The sequence below is a fragment of the Empidonax traillii genome, unplaced genomic scaffold (assembly GCF_003031625.1).
Source record: "Empidonax traillii isolate 1590-97213 ecotype Southwest subspecies unplaced genomic scaffold, ASM303162v1 scaffold555:size490716, whole genome shotgun sequence".
Taxonomy (NCBI): domain Eukaryota; kingdom Metazoa; phylum Chordata; class Aves; order Passeriformes; family Tyrannidae; genus Empidonax; species Empidonax traillii.
Genome location: NW_020955748.1, coordinates 428,403 through 446,408, shown reverse-complemented (window position 1 = coordinate 446,408; position 18,006 = coordinate 428,403). Strand labels below are relative to the sequence as shown.

The 18,006-nt window shown below is 44.8% G+C and overlaps 1 protein-coding gene across 3 annotated transcripts; it reads right to left on the bottom strand.

Moving 5' to 3' along the window:
• Positions 1–6: 6 nt before the first annotated feature.
• Positions 7–17,950, bottom strand: TBC1D24 (TBC1 domain family member 24). 3 transcript variants are annotated; one of them, XM_027897703.1, is made up of 9 exons: positions 17,597–17,950; positions 16,479–16,670; positions 13,639–14,673; positions 11,452–11,469; positions 6,918–7,076; positions 6,133–6,196; positions 4,017–4,112; positions 3,044–3,284; positions 7–1,412 (listed from the first exon to the last, which is right to left on the bottom strand). In XM_027897703.1, exons 3-9 carry the CDS (start codon positions 14,595–14,597, stop codon positions 1,258–1,260), a joined length of 1,692 nt encoding a protein of 563 aa, XP_027753504.1. In that variant the 5' UTR covers positions 14,598–14,673; positions 16,479–16,670; positions 17,597–17,950; the 3' UTR covers positions 7–1,257. The 3 variants fall into 3 exon arrangements, with proteins under 3 accessions (XP_027753504.1, XP_027753505.1, XP_027753506.1); XM_027897704.1 differs by lacking the exon at positions 17,597–17,950 and adding an exon at positions 17,425–17,488 and having other exon boundaries at positions 16,479–16,664; XM_027897705.1 differs by lacking the exon at positions 11,452–11,469.
• Positions 17,951–18,006: the final 56 nt, after the last annotated feature.

Genomic DNA, 18,006 nt, shown 5'->3' with positions numbered 1-18,006 from the left:
GCAATTTTTTAGACCGAACTGTTGAAAAAAAATCAGCAATTTCTCTTTCCCTTCATTTTACCTGTTGGGATAAATCTTCCTGGAGAGTTACTCACTGAAGCTTTGAGCATCCTGTTGTGTGTTCTGGATTACTCATTGATGTTTATGTATTTGTGCTTCATGTGGGAGAAGCTCCACAGTTGATAGTGCAAGTTTTGGGTAAAGACACTGGAAAATTGCCTCCAGACATTACATGCCACCTGCCATGCCTAAAGAGGACTGTAGGAATGCTCAGGAATGAGCAAAAGCCTCTTTGCATCAACCAAAACCTACCAGAATCTGCTAGCAGAAAAGTGCTACTTTTTGCGGGATCTCCCTCCCACCTTCCCTCCTTCACCTGTGGGGAGAGCACAAAGCTCCTGTCACCATGTCTAACTGCCCAAACACACAGGGACACCAGCACAGTGACTCTCAGATTTAAAGCTCCACTTCAGCTCCCAGAAAGGATGAGGGAAGGGCTGTTTCTAAGCCCTGCAGATATGCTCTGGCTTTCAGTTGCCTGACACACAAGTCAGTCTGAAGTCATCACACTGATATGGAGTAGGGATGTAAACAAAACCAAGTCTTGGAGATATCCCTGTCCTGCCTGGATGCCTCTCCAGAGGCAGAGTCCTCAAACAGATGCAACTGGGGCATGTCAAGGGTTCTGGTACAAGGAGAGGATTAGCAATCAAGGTGCTGGTGTGAATTAAGAGCTTAATTTTCATGGTACTGATTTGTCTGCACAAAGTCTGCTCAGAGTAGGGCAATGGTTTTATGAACTACTGTTCTACATCAAATCTGAGGTGAGCAGGTTTCCCTGTGAGAAGACATTTGATATCCCTGGCTGAGGCCAGGTAGTGGTGCCAGTGGCTCAGACTCTGCAGCTCAGCCAGTGCTGTGCCTCCAGGGAGCTGCAAACTCCAAACCTATTCTGTGATACGGACCTGTAGCCACCTAGATGGGTCTGAAATCATCACATTTTCACTTCTACCTAATAACAGGGCCTGAATACAGAGCTCTAGAGGTAAAGAGACAAGGAGTTGACCAGATTCGTTACTTCACCTTGACCTGTCTAAAATAAGAGTAAACAACTAGGCCCTGTATCCAAGTGCACCACTTAGGAATGACTGACAGCACTGAGCCCAGCACACAGGATGTTCTAACGTGGCTCCTGCCTCGGGATTTCCGTGGGAATCCTAGGACAACTGAAAAACTAGTTGATTAATGACAGTCATGTCAACCATTCATGGTGTCCCTGAAGCCCCACACCTCCAGCACTGAGATCTGGAAGTTTTCAGAGCACAGTGGCTGGTTATTGAAAGTGTTGCAGTGGCTGGTTCTCCCGTGGTTCAGATCTGCATCCAGGTACAGAGCCTGCCCATCACCTCCTCCTGGGAAGAGACAAAGAGAGGGTCAGGGGGGTCTCTGCATTTCTTAGCATGGGAAACAGCTATACAAATCCAAAATAAAGGACAGATTTCAGTGCTTTTCTCATGTGAGTAACTGGAAGCTCTCAGTGATGTCTGAGAGCTGTAACAAAGTATGACCAAATGTAAAGGTTTTAAATGATAATATCAGAACCGGCTAATTTCTTTTAATAATAATAAAGTAGAGTAATGTAGCTCAGTAAGAACAAGAAGCCTGACTCAAATACCTGTACTTAAGATTTGTTTTTCAATGCTGGAGGATACTTGAAGCTCCCAAGTGCAAATTTTTCCTCAAGAGAAATCAAGTAATTCTCTTAGCAGCCAAAAATCAAAGTTGGGAGAAGAACAAGATCAGTAAGTAACAGTCTGGTCTTCTATAAATCACTATAAAACATGCAAGAATTCAAAGCATTTTGATTATCTGTGGGTCTATGTCAAGGTTCATGTTGCTTATAGTCAGAAAATGCAGAGAAGTGAAATAAAGTTAGACAGAAATATGTTAGGAAAAAAAAAAGGAAGATCTCCTATTGCTTATAGGGCAACCATCAAAGAACAGCTACCAAAACCACCTGAGGAATCAAAAGGGTGGGAATTCTGATCCACAGCTGGAGTTGTGTACAACACTCACTTGTCTGTATCTACCACCCAAGCCTGGATCTCCCTTATTCCTCCCCACAGTGGGGGATGTGGTAAAAATAAGTGACTCCCTTCCCCCAAGGCTGATAAGAAGAGCTGGTGGGACACATCATACTCTACAGCTCCCTGACAGGAGGGGGAGCCAGGTGGTGGTCGGGGAACAAGGGACAGGATGAGAGGAAACGGCCTCCAGCTGTGCCAGGGGAGGTTTAGGCTGGATATTGGGGAAAATTTCTTCATGGAAAGGGTGGTCAGGCCCTGGCACAGCTGCCCAGGGCAGGGGTGGAGTCCCCATCCCTGGAGGGATTTACAAGCTGTGTGGATGTGGCACGTGGGTCAGTGGTGGCCTTGGCACTGCTGGGGGAATGGTCGGATTTGATGATCTTAGAAGGCTTTTCCAACCTAAACCATTCCATAAGCCTATGATTAGAGCACATGTTGCAGGGTGGGAAATCAGCCAACACTTGACATTACAGAGGAAATCACAGGCCAGTTGCTCTCCTAACAAGTGTCAAGTAAAGCTTTTTGGGAAAAGGACAACTATGGTTTTATACTCGCTCCTTGTAAATCCCATTTAGGTGACAACATTACTAAGAAGGCTTTTGCCAAAGTCAGCAGCACCACAGATCCAGTAAAGTTCCTGGAGAATTAACATGTTTTATAGTTTAGTCTGCGTTTCAAAAGCCTTGATGTAACCTTTTTGAGAACTACCTCTCATCCTGAATTAGGCAGTTTGAAGGAACGGCTGTGCTTAAAGCCACGAGCCTTCTCTAAAACACTTGCATGCAAGTTTTGCCACAGAAAAGCTTTGCTGGGAAATAATACCAGGTTTTGGGCAGTTTTCTCTCTAACTGTGACCCTACTGAAATAGACACAGAGGTCACCTGTATTTGCCACGGATCTGAGGTGGAGGGAAGAGCTGGGGAGGGATCTGTGCCTGGGTTCTCACAGTGACTCACCCACGATGACGCACTCACTGCTGCCCGCCATGAACATGGAAGCGGTTTTGGAAGGCAGGTTGAAGTGCCGCGCTGACAGGAAGGGCGAGAGCCGCTCCGAGGGCTCCGGGGGGCCACTGCCGGAGCACAGGGTGCTGGCACCTGGTGAGGAGTGGTTCTGGTTCTCTGTCTCTGCGCCAGCCGTGGCCAGCTCTGGGTGCTTTATGATCACCCACTCGTAGCGTTCCACTTCTGGCTGCAGCTGCAGAGAGAGCAGGGCTGTAGTTAATGCACACACTGCACAGACCTCTGCTCAGCAAAGGACATCCCAGACCCACACTGGCAGTGGGAAAGGTTGGATCAACCCTTATTGAGGCCAGATATTGTATTATAGAATCATAGAATCATAGAATTAACTGGGTTGGAAGAGACCTCCGAGATCATCAAGTCCAACCCTTGATCCAACCCCACTGTTATTACTAGATCATGGCACTTTGCTTTTCAGGTGATGGAAGTAATGATGCAGCGATTTCTGAGTTACTTTATTACATCTCTCATCTCTGCATCACCTCCCTCTACAACTCCTTGACAGGAGGGTGGAGCCAGGTGGGGGTTGGTCTCTCCTCCCAGGTAACAAAAGATAGACAAGAGCAAATGGCTTTAAGTTGTGCCAGGGGAGGTTTAGGACGGATACTGTGAAAATTTCTTCACTGAAAGGGCTGCCAGGCACTGGCACAGGCTGCCCAGGAAAGGGGTGGTGTCACCATCCCTGGAGGGATTTAAAAGTTGTGTGGACGTGGCACTTGAGGACATGGCTTAGTGGTGAACATGGTGCTGGTGCCACACTGATGACTGGAATTGATGATCTTTAAGGTCTTTTCCAACGACTCTATTCCATGCAAGGGAAGAAACTTAAGAGGAAGGGAAGTTAAGAGTTACCCAAGTACAGTGGTTCTGTCTTGCTACTGGGCAGGAACAATAAAACTGTACTCACCCTAAACACAAAGCACTCTCCAGTCCCAAAGAAGCTCAGCTTGTTCCCTCCTCGCCGGCGCTCGCTCCAGTCCGTGGACAGGTAGGCCCCACACACCTGGCACAGACAGCACAGTCAGGCTTCCATCGAGGGAGGAAGGGTGTTAAACCCACTGATTCTGACATTTCAGAGGCCAAAACCACAGGTTTTAGTTGGAATTTCAGAATCTCAGTACCAGTGGATTAAAGCAGCACAAGTATTTACATCTAAAGATAGATTTAAATTGCTTTAATCCACTGGTGGTTTCCCTTAAATCTGAAGAGTTTCATAAATTATTTCACATCTCTGAGGCCTTAAGGGAGAAATGTTCCAAGAGAACCCCGGGTACCAAAGCACAAATCACTCCAAACCTGTACAGCCTGACTCCAACTTCCTCCCTTTGGCATTCAAAGCAACAGTGTTGTCCCAAATGAGCAGCTCTGCCTGAATATTTTCTGGTCATAAACAGTGGCCTTGGTGGCTTTCTTAAATTTCCAAGTGTAGGCTAAAGCCAGCTTAGCTAGGCCAATGCTGAACTGGCTCAGATATTTAGCAGCAAACCACATCTCCATTAATCTCCAACAAAGGGAAGCACCGTCAGAAGGCTGAGCTGTTTTCTGGAGCCTTTTGTTTGCAGGAGGAGAATTTTTTGCTACTGGCAACATACATCCCTGCCAAGTGCACACACAACGAAGTCCCAAGAGTAGGGTGAAAGCATCCCTGCCTCTCCTTTCCCCAGAAACTGGAAAAACAGTTATGGTCATATAGAATTGTTCTAAAGAACACTTGCTGTTTAGCCTCCCCCAGCATTACAAACAGAGCTCCTAGGACAAGATCCCTGAAGAGCAAGTTTTTTATATAGATAAATCTGTATTTAGAGTTAAATTTCAATTTAGAACTAAATCTAAATAATCCAGGAGTCTATTTGATGTGATATGCCTGATGGATATGAGAGACAGAAAATCAGAAGGCAAGTTTTCTTCATTCTGAAAAGTAACTACAGACATATGAATAAAGGATGAACAATCCTTTGCACTAAACCTCAAACCTACAATCATCAAACAAAATCCTCCTTATTTTTCTCCTACTTTTTTTTTTTTTTTTGGACTACATATATATTTTTTTTGAGAGGTAAAAGGTAAACCATGTTATAAAAACCAGCATCCCTTCCAAAGACTTTTGACATAATCCAGGACAAGAAGCACAATAACAAATAGATATTTCCCCCTTTCTCCCTTAGACACCAGGGGTATTCCATGAGCCACTGGCTTGTCAGTGCAGGCCTGGATGTTTAGAAATCATCAGAAATATGAAATGACTCAGAGTCTGAACATTAGAGCTGCAAATAAGAGTAGAAATGGGCTTGTTCACGGACATTCATCCTGCAGGGACACAGGTAGGAATGCAAGCCCACAGGCTGCAAGCAGTTTAATGTTATATACAGGGAATTTCACAGTCATGCACGGTGGCACAGACAACCAGCACCATCACAGGAAGCTCCAGTGTGCCCTCCTGAGAAGGTTCGGGGAAGAATTCTTGGTTTATATATTAAAGCTGCTGCTTTCACATTATGCTGCCTGATCCTGTCACACACAGCAGAGCAGAGATAAGGCACCTGTGTGCCCTCCTCAGCTTCTCACAGCTTCCTTAGCTTATTTTTGTCCCCGTCAAGAATGAGATGATGCTAAGGCTTTTGCTTTCACATTATGTAGCGTAGCATTATTCATACAATTTAAATTCTGCTGCTTTCTCTCCTCATATCCTGAAGGAAATATCTTCTATGCATCGTGAGTTTAACACAATTTCCACCCTGTCCCTTTGATTCTGCAATAAAGACTCTGCCCAAAAGTGAGTTACTTTAGTTCCTCACTGCACATTAGTTATAGGAGAAAAAGCAGCTGATCAAGACCTGGTTTACAAGATCTACTCAAGAATGCACAGTCCTATAACCAACAAATGGAATCATTTAAAGCATGGGTTGTTAAAAAACCAAACCCAATCCCTGCTTATTCATTTTATTATAAACAGTTTTGTGTTGCAACGCAAATCACACACTGCCCAAAACCCAGTTTAATCACTTCTCTTTCACTTCACTCACCTCCTTTGCTGTTGTCTTGATGAGGAGAAGAGTTGGTTCGTGTCCCTCGCTGTGGGAATAGAACCTGAAGAGCAGAGCACACAAAATGAGCGCTCAGCTACCACCAACTGCAGCTCCTTCCCTCCTCAACATCAGGCACACCACCTCCTCCAACTGATGCCATAGCAAAAAACATCTGAAGACTGAGAACATTTCTGCAAATGCTTTCTACAGTCCATGTAAATCATACAGCTGAGTGTAAATGAATATTATTAAGCAGTTGTTCTCTACTCAGTTCTCTGCAGTTGTTTGTATCTCTGCAGAACAGCTGGAGACCCGACCATCTCAAGCAGCATTTTACAGCATTTTGAGTTAAAACAACCTAGAGGGCTGAAGGCTGTGTTTGAAGGGCTTTGGGTCTTCATAAAAACTAATTGTGACGCATTCTCTTTGCTTGCTTTTGCTCTCCCTCAGGCACATGGGGCTGGGAGAGCAGGTCACTCCCCAGCTCAGTACCTCACCTGCTGATGACAAGGTCATTTTTAGGAGCTATAGGGTTAAAGTCTTGTGTACCAAGTGGAAGGAGAACTCATTTCTAGTTTGTCCCACTTAAAAAATAATGACAATCAGATTCATGCAGAGGAATCTCCCTTATTCCTTGGATCAGTCTGAACGGTTTTCTGTCAAAAGAGCCCGAAGAGCTGCCATTGAGTTGAACCACTCGACCCAGGGAGGAATGAACCAGTCTCACACCAGCACAGTCTGGCAACTGATTGAAGACTGACATCTTGGAAGGTTGTCCATACCTGCTCAGGCTACAGCCGTGTTCCAAGGTGGTGAAAAGCAGGAGGGGCTGGCACAGTGCAAATCGCTCGGGGATCCACGACCAGATGTCTCGCATCTCCTTCACACTGACAATTTCTGACTTGAAGTTCTCAGCGTGAACCGCCAAGTGCACATTCTGCCTGAGAAAAACAACACAAACCACTGAGAAACAATAATTTAACAAGGTTTGGATTACTGGGCAGTAACATGCAAAGACAGCTGAGCACTAGCAGACCCTAGCAGATAAGTTGTTGTTCAAAGCTCCACCTCACGGGATTAGAAAGACATGGCCTAGTGAAGGTAATAAATTACTGCAATTTAACATAATCCTCAGAGGCAGAGATCTGGCCTGACTGAAATACCTGGAGCTATTCTTCTGTATGGCAGCTGTTGCCTGCACCTTTATATACAGAGGACACAACACTGACCCAGTGAGGATGACCACGACCTTAAACAGTACAAATTGTATTTGCTATTTGAGATGGTCTCTCTCTCAAATTGCACTTGTATTTAAGCACAGAGAACAGAACAGTCAGGATCTGAAAGGAAGGGGTAGTATTATCCCCACCCCCTCTCAGGTCCTGCCTGTATCAGGTGTTAGAGAATCCCTAAAGCCCTCAGAAACCTTAGAGGAATTAGTTTTACCAGGTTGGGCAGTTTTAATCCAAGGAAAATGTCTGAAGCTTTCTGAAAGCTCCACCTCTTGGAAACATGTCATTAGCAATAACCTCCACTTCATTAAGAACCCAAGAAGTTCCTGGGCTCAAGGTTACAGATGGAGCCTGAGAACATGAAGCAATGGTGGACATGGACACTGGAAAGGAAACCCCCACGCCCCCCAGAGGGGTCTGATACACTGATCGATTCATGGCTTTAAACACTTGAGTGTAATAACCATCATCATCTTAACCAGCTTTCATTTCTCAGATTAAACAAGCACACAAACCCAGAGCCTGGGGATTAAACAAGTGTTATTGTCATGTTAAACACTCCAAATGCCGAGGTGACAGCCAAGGACATGGTGCAGTGACACAGGAGCTCACACAAGATAGTGGGTTACTGGGCAGCCAGCAGTCAAGGGAAGCTTTATCAGTTTGCTCTGCATGCAAGGGTTCAGGTGCAAGTATTTGCCTATTTCTGATGGTTTTTTTTCTGATAATTACACATTTCTTTCCTCTCAGTTTCATGGAACATAAAGACACCCTTAGTACATCTGCATGGATCTGGACAGCTTAGCTCACTCCCTAAAACACACAAACTATAATTGTCTAATTGTCTGTTATTTTTCATGCTTGTAGGACCAAAAACCCAGCAGCTTTTGTATTGTACTTCAGAGTGGTGCTTGCTTGGAGATACTGGGACCTGCTTTCTGAAACTCACTGTAGCTGCCTTAGTGCCAGCATTTCTGATGAAGTGACTCCTTAAGTCACTTTAAAAAAATTACTAAAATTACTGCTTCCTCCAACCAAATGAACCAAATCACTCCCTGCATTGCTACCCTGAGTTATTTAATGATCAAGGAACTTTTATGGGCACCTACTGAAGGAACCTGCAACTCTTAATGGCTTTTAAAAACTTACAGTATCATTGACTAGGGAAATGATCTGTGTTTTTAAACAGCAAGCTGAGGCACAGGAGAGACCCACTGAAGCAAAGTATGAGCAAAGCTTTGAACCCACATCTCCAGAATCTTACTTTAGGTCTCATTCTCCGGATCCTGTCTGGTCTGCAGCTAAAACTGGTGGCACTATGGAACAGAGCTGAGAAACAAAGCCTTGGTTTCAGTTCAGCAGAATTTAGGTAATTTTTTCTACATTTAAGTAATTAAAAAGTATTTAGGGCAATCAAGTAGTTTGTTAGAGTGAATTTCTGGAGGAAAAGTAACGATGATAAATAGGCTAAGAGTAGCAAATATCAAAAGTTTTAAAGTTACACCTCAGGCAAGCCATAGGATTATTTGTATTTCTGGTCTGTATATTTTTCACACTTCTGTGAGCTGTTTGGTCAACCAAATTTCAGCTCCTGTTCCTAAAAGGCTCTCACACTCAGAGTGCCTTTGCTTTTGCCTTTGTTCCTTCTGGCTGCTCTGAACTGCTGGTTTAAGGACTTTCCTCCCCAGACCCCACTCGAAGCCTGAGCTCAGCAGTTTTCCAGGAACACATCCCTTTCAGAACCCTGTGTCTTCCCACAACTCTTCCATGGAGGTAGAATATCACCTTTTCAAACAGATCTTTCTGATTACTCGAAAGCATTTACCACTATATTGGCCATTTAAAACTATCCCAGGAATACAGTTCCTTCCCTTTGAATATCATGGCAAATCATGTCATATTTAATCTCATCATCTAGTTCAACCTAGACCATAACTTGGCCAAAGGATGTAAAATCAAACGACCTGCTATTTCCCAGTCACAAATCATAGCTGCAGGTGCCTGAGACTGAAACCTGACCCTGTATTGATACCACACACAGCCTGTGCCTACATCAAACCATCTGTGCTGCTGAGGAAAAAATACAAGGGTTTTTCTGGGGAGGGAGGGTCCAGAAAATTGCAACCAGCTACAAGTATCTAACCTGTATTAGTTCTCTTATTTTTGACAGTATTTATCTAATGACACTGAAAATCATCTCCTTCAGTTTGGCAGCTGCTTTTCAAAGTAGTAGATGAGCGAAAATGAACAGAATACAAGTTGACTAAATAAAACCCAAGTGTTTTGGTTTATAGTCATTGAGGAAAAATAAGTGTAGCCTTCACCATACCACAGGTCTTTCAGGGTTATCTGGTGAAAAACCAAGCAGTTTGAGAAATCAGTAAATTTGGACAGCATTATACTCTACCACTATAACTGAACAAATTTAGTAAGATTTTACCCTGCATTAGTGTTTTCCTCAGTTACTGGGATGAGAATGACAACTTTCTGTTGATTGCTGATGTTGGAAAGACTTGTTCAGCTGCTACTGTATCAAGGAAATTAGATTTAGAAACCTAGCACAATTGTTTAATAAAGCAGCTTATTTGCTGCTTTCATTGGGAATGCTGTTCTTTCCAGATGTATCATTAATACAATGTACTTCAGACACCTAAAAGGTCCCAGTGATATGCCCATGACAACAAATACCCCACTCCAAGGTATGACTCACTGAGTAACATCTTCCTGCTCTACTCTGGTTTGGGTCAAATCTTACAGGGGCTGCATTAGCTTTAAATTCCATTGTAATGTCAGTGAGGGCATAATTGTGTGGGAAAAGGGAGATATTCTTTTTCAGTCATAAATGGCAATATAAGTAATTTGTGGTGCATAAACCTGAAACCTAATCCTGTGTTGAGATCAGTGTCAACTGACACCCTGCACCTCCCTAAGCCCCTCAAACCCAATCTATTTCCTAGCAGAAATCAAGGCTTTCTGCTGCTTTCAGAACACTTTAACTGCAGCAAAATAATACACAGATGCTGAAAGTTTGCTTGGCTGGAATTAACAGCCTGCTGATTCATTAAGGGTAAAATCCTCAACACAGAAGTTATGGTATGAAACATGCTTTGCTAAGTCTCTTAAGATGTTCTTTCAAACATGAAAACACAAGGAAATGAATTCCAGCTTTGATTTTATAAATTAGTACAAATGTTAGTGTGCATCACTCACTAAAGTTAACTCAGGGCACCTGCAGCAAGGCCAGAGGATTCCCAAATGCATCAATTTAAACCCAAATATCTGTGGTATTTAATACTCACAGGGCAGCCTTTTTCCTTTCCAAGTTCTCCTCTTATCAGATATCACAATCCACTGGGTTTTGTTCTTTAAGATTTACTTTTCAGGCCAAGACTTGATGAATGACTTCACTGACTGTTAATGCTCTATGGCTGAGTAACTCTGACCTCCTTGACACAGGAAAGGAGTCTTGTCTTCTCACCTCTAAAAAACCTCTGCCTACTTAAAAATAAATATAATCCAGTATTAATAGAGACAGGTCACTTTTAGGAGTGTGCCAAGTTGGGGTTAGTCCAGTATCTTTCCAAATAACTGCAGAAAGCTTGCAAAGAAGAAAAGAAGTTGAGTGTGTCTCACATTTAATGCAAGAACATACACCAGGTTTGGATGTGGGACGATATCCAGCAGCTCTGAAAACATGTTATTTATTTAAAAAAAACCAAAAAACAACAACACTTTTTCTTCTCAGGTAGAAAGGATCATTATTATAATGGCCCTTTGTAGCCATTACCATGATCCCACCATGTAATTACTCTTTTCACTCTGCAAGACACAAGTGTGTTGTTGTCTGAAGTGCTCTGCTCACCCCCTGGGCCACGATCCCTTCCCTGACAGCTTTGCAGGTGCTTTGAACTAACTTTTCAGGAGCTGCTCAGGAGCTGTGGCACAGCAATGGGATGCTCCAGTCGCTGCCCTGCTTCTCCTGCCCCCACGTCAGCAATGACAACAGCCTCGGAACAGATAACCAGCCAAAGACAGGGGAAAACAGCAAAGTGCAAAGGGGTTAACCTACATTTTTTTAACCTACCTTTTGGGAGGTGCAAGGCTTCAAACAGGAGGGGTGCAGTGGGGATGGAATGAACAGAAGAGAACGTACAAGGAGAAAGACAAAAAAAAAAGATAGAAAAGATCAGTGACTTCCTACATCCATGACAAAGTGAGTGAAAGGAGCCTGGAGAGAAACAAAGCAAGGTTTGATTTGAGTCACCAAGCACGAGAAAAACAATCAGACAGGTTAAAACACTTCTATTTCTATTCCCCCCCCTTTTTTGTTATGGGATTGGAAAATAAATCATCATCTCCTTGCACAGGCCAAACAGACCTGGAGAAGGGAACTCACTGGCATGCTGTGGTGGAGCCCTGGAGAACAGCTCCCATCTCCTGCATCCACACCTGCCCACGCTGGGACCCAAACTGAGCCAAGCTCCCCCAGACAGAGACCTTTCAGTGGGTTTACAAAAGTAGCCAAGAGAGGATAAACATCTTTCAGTAGCAATTCTGCCTGGTGTAGCAGCATCTACTGGCTTTATTTGGGTGTATTACTGTATTTTGCTTTGAAGGTAGCACAGTTGGGAGTGAGAATTTCTTGGTGACATGAAACACAGCAGGAGCTTCTGGGGGTTTTGTGGTGTGAGGGTTTTCTTCTTTTTTTTTCCCTTATTTTCTTTTTTTTTTTTTTCTTTAATTTTATTTTATTTAAAGCTCTCATTCTCCTTTAAATAATATATTCAGAAAGGATATTACAACTCTCCTGAACTTCAGAACAGGAAGAAAAGACACATATTTGGGAGAGTTAATACTCCTGGTTGTGAGTCTCAAATGCAATGGTCTGAACTCTCCCTGATGTGACAATCCACTGGCTAAAGGCCTTGAAATATTTGAATCTGACAGAAAAATGAAGCAGCTGATTGTAAACCAAGCTGAGTCTAAAAATTAACCACAGGAAAAGACTGGAGAGAACTTCACATGTGCTTACACACATGAAGGAGGTTCAGCTAAGCTTTGTGTTGTTTTATGGGCCGAAATGTGCTCAGTATGTATTGCCATACCATGGAATGGTATCTGTTGACAACTAACTCAGCAACAGTTGGAAGATCCTGCTACATCAGGGGCTGGTACCTTTGGATTTCTGAAGATTCAGAGAAAATGAGGCTGTGCCTATAGAATGCCAAATTCTAGAGAACACCCTCACTGACCCAGGGAGTGTGGAAGTCAGCTCATACAACTGTCCAACACAAACTTAGATTTCCAAAGTGGCTGGGAGAAGTTTGCTGCTGTCAGAGGCCTCTGGAGCAACAGACCATGCACCACCAGCATTTACCTGCACATACATCTGCACTTGGCAGGATGCTAATTTTGATTAGATTAATAAATTGCTCCCTTTTCTATATCCATGGAGAGGTCTTTCAGCTAGGCTTTTTATTAGTGTGGCTTTTAGTATCACAGTGCAGCAGGATTTCATTCCCTAGTTTCACAGCTGTTTTTTTCTCCCCTCATTTCTGAAAAGGAATTGTGATGACACAATCATGTTTTGGACCTGCATACTCACTCTTCTCTCTCACATTTCTTTCAAAATCATTATTTCTAATAGTACACAAACCTGTCACAAAATAGATCAGCTCCTACCTGTGACTGCTACTCTTGAATTCCAGGAGGCTTACAGACAAATTAATTTAAAAAGTAACCTGTAAATAAGACTTTTTTCATCCTTGCTCTGTTAAAATAACTTCCCAGTTAGGCAAAATGTTCCCAGTTGGGACAGCACCTGCTTACACTCATGGAACTGCTGAATTCACAGTACTGGGCAGCATCAATTTGACGTTTTATACAAATAATCTCATATTTCAGAATTAATTTTCACATTTTTTTTGTATGTTTCTTCCAAGTAAATTATGAGTGCTTTTTCCAGCTTTGCTAAAATGCCTTTTAATTTAAAAAAGAAAGACACTTCTGAGATGCAATACTTGTAATTAACATGTACCTGTATAAATTCATCACTGAGCAAGCTATGAGAAACTGCTCTGTTCCTCCTGTGTCGTAACACCTCAGTTACAATTCTCACTACAAAGCTAGCTTTGGGGCTGGTGGCTTTTTCTGCAAAGAGAAAGCATCAGAGGACACCAGCACACATGAGTGGAGCCGCCCCAGCAGTGCCTCAGGGTTGCCTGACTGTGAAATTCCGGAGGTGGCTCAGGCTGCCTGTGGCAGCCCCTACCTTTTCTGTTTGACCGTGATGCCCTTCTGCTGCAAGGCCTTCTCGTTGGCCATCTGCAGCAGCTGGATCTCCTTCCGAGAGAAAAGGCGGATGGCAAAGGCTTTTTCCAGGAGCCTCTCCGGAGACACCGACTTGGCGATGTCCCTCACAAAGGCTCGGATGTCCTGCTGGATGCTGTCAGACTCCATGGGCTGCCCAGCCCGGACCTTGTGAAAGAACTTCAGAAGGGCCAGCGCGACGCGGTATAGAACCTTGTACCCCTCCACCAGGAACACGTCGAAGACCCGCGCAACGTAGGCCATGGGCAGCTCCCCGAAGAGCCACCGCTGCCAGTCCGAGTACACCTCCAGCACGTCCTCGGACACGGCCACCATCAGCTTGTGGGCCGCCTGGCAGTACTTGTTCACCAGGTCCCCGAAGGTCATGCAGGAGGACTCGAAGGCCAGGAAGGTCTGGTCGATGAGCCGCTTGGAGGGGTCGTTGCAGGCCAGGATGCGACAGACCTGCTCGAAGCACTCGGCCTCGTCCTTGCTGTAGTGCAGCAGCAGCGCGGTCACCGCCGGCAGCGCCGGGCAGAACGAGATGTCCGGGAACTGGTTGGCGATGCACAGGATGATCTTCCTGACCGCCCCCACGCCCTCAGCGTTCAGGCAGTACGTGGGCACCAGGCTGTTGTCCACAAACTCCGGCAGGGGCAGGGAGCTGCTGCTGCGCTTTCCAACGATCTTCACCACGATGTCCCGGTACACGTTCGCATCCGGGGTCACCGTGCGGCACGGGATGCTGCTGATGAGTTTGTGGTACACTTTGGCTCTCAGACAGTGGTTCTTGGCCCAGTAGCCCTGCCGGGCCAGCTGCTTGAGCTCCTGGAACTCAGTGCAGCTGAGCTCTTTCGTGTCCTGGCTCTGGGCACTCACATCCATTTTGTCCCAGTCCACAAAGCGGCTGTACTCATCCATGGCTCCAGGAGAAGCAAATCAGATAAACCATGAGAACAGATACCTTACTTAGTCATTGAGGGACTCAAAGATTTTTCTGTAAAAGGAAAAATAAAAAAAAAAAAAAAAGAGGTTTGAGTAACAGGTAATCTCCCATTTTCTTTAGGAACAGAGACACATACATTCAACTTGTTCCTGCAATAGCAAAACAGTTTTCTACAGCAAAGAAAGCCAAAGATGCGTCTTCATTTTTAAGCCCAACTTTCCTTGCATTGTCAGTAACTTCTACTGCAGTAATTGGTCAATGGCCAGCTAAGAGGCTGATCCTGAAGACAGCTCCCAAGGAAATTAATTTCCCTAACTGCAGGTCTAAGCTGAGGCATGGACCTTTACGTTCACATCTCATTTAAGAAAAAAGAAGGCTCACTTCAAAAATATCCATTGTAAGGTCTGTTCAATTTGCAATCTCTCTTTTCAGTTCTCTGGGGAAGTTAAGCACTACTTATACTAGAAGGATGCAGTCCCAGAAGTAGTTTACACTGTTCTGAGACTGTGTGGCCAGTGAGATCTGATCTCCTATCAGCCACAGCCAGGTGCTCTTAGTCATTTCTTTGTGCTGGTACGGGCATTTGTGTGACCCCACAGTCACTGAGACCAGCTTGTTAATCTGCTCTGATTTTTGTTTTTCATTGGATGAGCAATATTTCTTCATGGAAAAGGCAGTCAGGCAGTGGAGCAGGCTGCCCAGGGAGGTGGTGGAGTCCTTGTCCCCGGATGGTGTTCAAGAAATGACTGGATGCAGCACTCTAGTCCAGCTGACAAGGTGGGGATTGGTCACAGGGTAGGCTCTTTCTTGGAGGTCTTTTCCAGACTCAGTGATTCTGTGGTTCTGTGTCAGTCAGAGCATCACAAGTGCCACAACAAAGATTAGCGCAGGACAGACCCCCCCTTCCTGACTGCAGTACAGGCTTGGGTCAGCTTCAAACAGCTTCATTACAACACTTCCACGTTGCCAGTGGCGCTCTGGACACGGCCATGCCCTGTCACACAGGCACACAGCAGCTCTCCCACTAGAGGGCCTGCTGTCCCCTGCACTGGAGATGTCACAGACACCTTTGTAGACAGCAGGTTTTGACCAAGTGCTTCCCTCATCTACCAGCTGACTGCAGGTTTAGGGCACAGCTGTGTCCCAGCACACACTGAGGCTGCCGCCACTAATGGCCACACCCGAACCAGCTTTAATCAGCCAGTGCAAAACCAGAAGGGGAGATACAATGAACTCCACTGTCACAGCAGCTCTGCCCTGCTGGAACCTCTCTGCCAGTGTGCCCTCAGTGCCAGACTGAGCCTGGGAACATGGCTGTGGATGCTGCACACTCTGCAAAGGCAGATGATCCCTATAAAATGCAACAGGGATATGAAATGTTTTGTATAATTAAGACATTACATAGCAAGGTTGAATCAACAAAAGCTGTTACTGAAAGGCTTCCAAAGAACCCTTAGTCATTCCTATGCTGAAAGACTGGAAAATGCATGGAACTTGACATTTATCTCATGGTCTTCCATAAATCAGGTGCTTTAAAATGGTTTGAAACTCCTAAGGCAGATAGACCATCAAGACAGGGAGCTCACCCTCCTGGCTTCCACACAGGAAAGTAAACCAAACATTTTGTCTGAAGCTGCCATATATTTAATCCAGACAGTTTTAGATTCTGACTAAACACTAATTTGGGTATTTTGGAATCACATGCTGAAACTCTAACATTTATCTCCTCTTTTACAAGTTGGCAGCAACACACCGGAGGCTTTCAGAGAAGGCTTTTGGATGGCTCTTCTCTCCCATATTTCAGGGTTTTTTTGAGTCATCTTTGTACAGTGTAGGAGCAGTACAGAAATGCTCACCATTTTGTTGCTCTTCCACATCTGAAGCTAATTCTCAGCCTGTAATTACAGGAGGCAACCCATTGTCCTGACAGTGAGAGATCTCCCGGTGTTCAGCTGAGTGTGTGTCTCCAGCAGGTGCAGGAGGACACCAATCCATCGCAGAGCCAACGTCAGCTCCAGGGAAGTTAACATTTCTCTGTCATTCTCCACCTGGGAATCACAGAAACACTGAGTATTTTAATTCAAATCCTAGAATAAGGTCCCTGTGTAGAAGAGAAATTTAATTCTATTTTGCAGTGGCTAAACGACACTGAGATGAGCCACTCTGCTCATGGACACTTCAGCACAGAAACTACCACTGTCCTGTGCTTGCTGGATTCTCCAACATGCTCCCAACTTATGCCACCATCCTTTGGGAGCTACTTGATTTATATTTGGGAGTTAAGTAAAATGTCCATCATAAAAGACATCTTCTACAATGCCCAGAGAAACATCTTGGCTGTCTTTTTCCTGTAAACTTTCTTCTCCTCTCTTATTTTCCATCATCCAGAGATGCAGGCATACCCAGTCATTTTTCCCTCTAGCAGTTACTCCCCATTCCAGGAACTTACAATTTGATGAATATGTGCTCCTGTAGCTCACTGAAATCCATGGCTACAGGAATGGCAGTCAGACTGCCAGAAGTTTTGATTTGAGCTCACAGTTTTAGACATTCTTTGGCTGAGATAAATCTGCTAGGTCTGCAAGTAAGTCTGGCTGCTTCTGCTTCTCACAGCTCTAGATGCTGTGAGAAGAAGTGACAGCAAAGCAAATGGGCATTGTCAAGGCTACCAGAGCATGACCAGCTCTTAACTCTGCTTGCAAAACCAACAGAAGTCGTGTGCTCCAGTGTAATGGGCCATAGCTCCTGACACTGTGCCAGCAGCTACTGTGAGCCAGCAGGCCTCAAATGGGGAGCATTTACTTCCCAAAGGAGAAGAGCCCAAGAAATCTCAGGAAAATTCCAGCCAGCCTTCTTCTCCTCCTCCCACTCTTTCTGAGTCTCCCTGCAGGGCAAGTTCTCTCTCTTCTGGCAATGGCGTAAAGGGCAATGCTTAACTTTGGGATGGCGGGAAGAGCAGACAGAAGATTCTCACCCTCAGCAGCCAAGGGCCAGTGAGCCAGGGCTGTCTCCTGCCCATCCCTCCCACCACAAGGCAGCAACCAGAGTCATATTTGGAGGGACAGAAGGCTGGAGTTTCAGTTAAAGAGCAAAACCAGAGGAGGATGGCTGTGTGAGAGTGCAGCTGGGTCACAAAGTCCCATCTTCACCTAAACTACCTTGCTTACACATATAAAGGAGGGGTAAGACACAGGTAGAAGGGAAAAAAACATTTCAGAATGAAAGGTTTGGCTGAAGATGTGGTTAAACAAAGAGACTCACAGCCCCTACTGCAGCAAAACTTTCCTTACTGCTGAAGCAGCAGAAGGCCAGCATCACATGATGGTAAATACCTTCTGACTGGACATGGGGCCAACAGGAGGGATCATCACCTGAGCTGCACAC

Bases quoted from the DNA above. Each gene is read 5' to 3' on its own strand.
- TBC1D24 (XM_027897703.1), bottom strand. From the start codon at position 14,597: ATGGATGAGTACAGCCGCTTTGTGGACTGGGACAAAATGGATGTGAGT. The intron at 6,197-6,917 runs GTATGGACAACC...TCTGCTCTTCAG, and splicing joins CACGGCTGTAGCCTGAGCAG to GTTCTATTCCCACAGCGAGG. The intron at 3,285-4,016 runs GTGAGTACAGTT...CTCTCTCTGCAG, and splicing joins GAGAGTGCTTTGTGTTTAGG to CTGCAGCCAGAAGTGGAACG.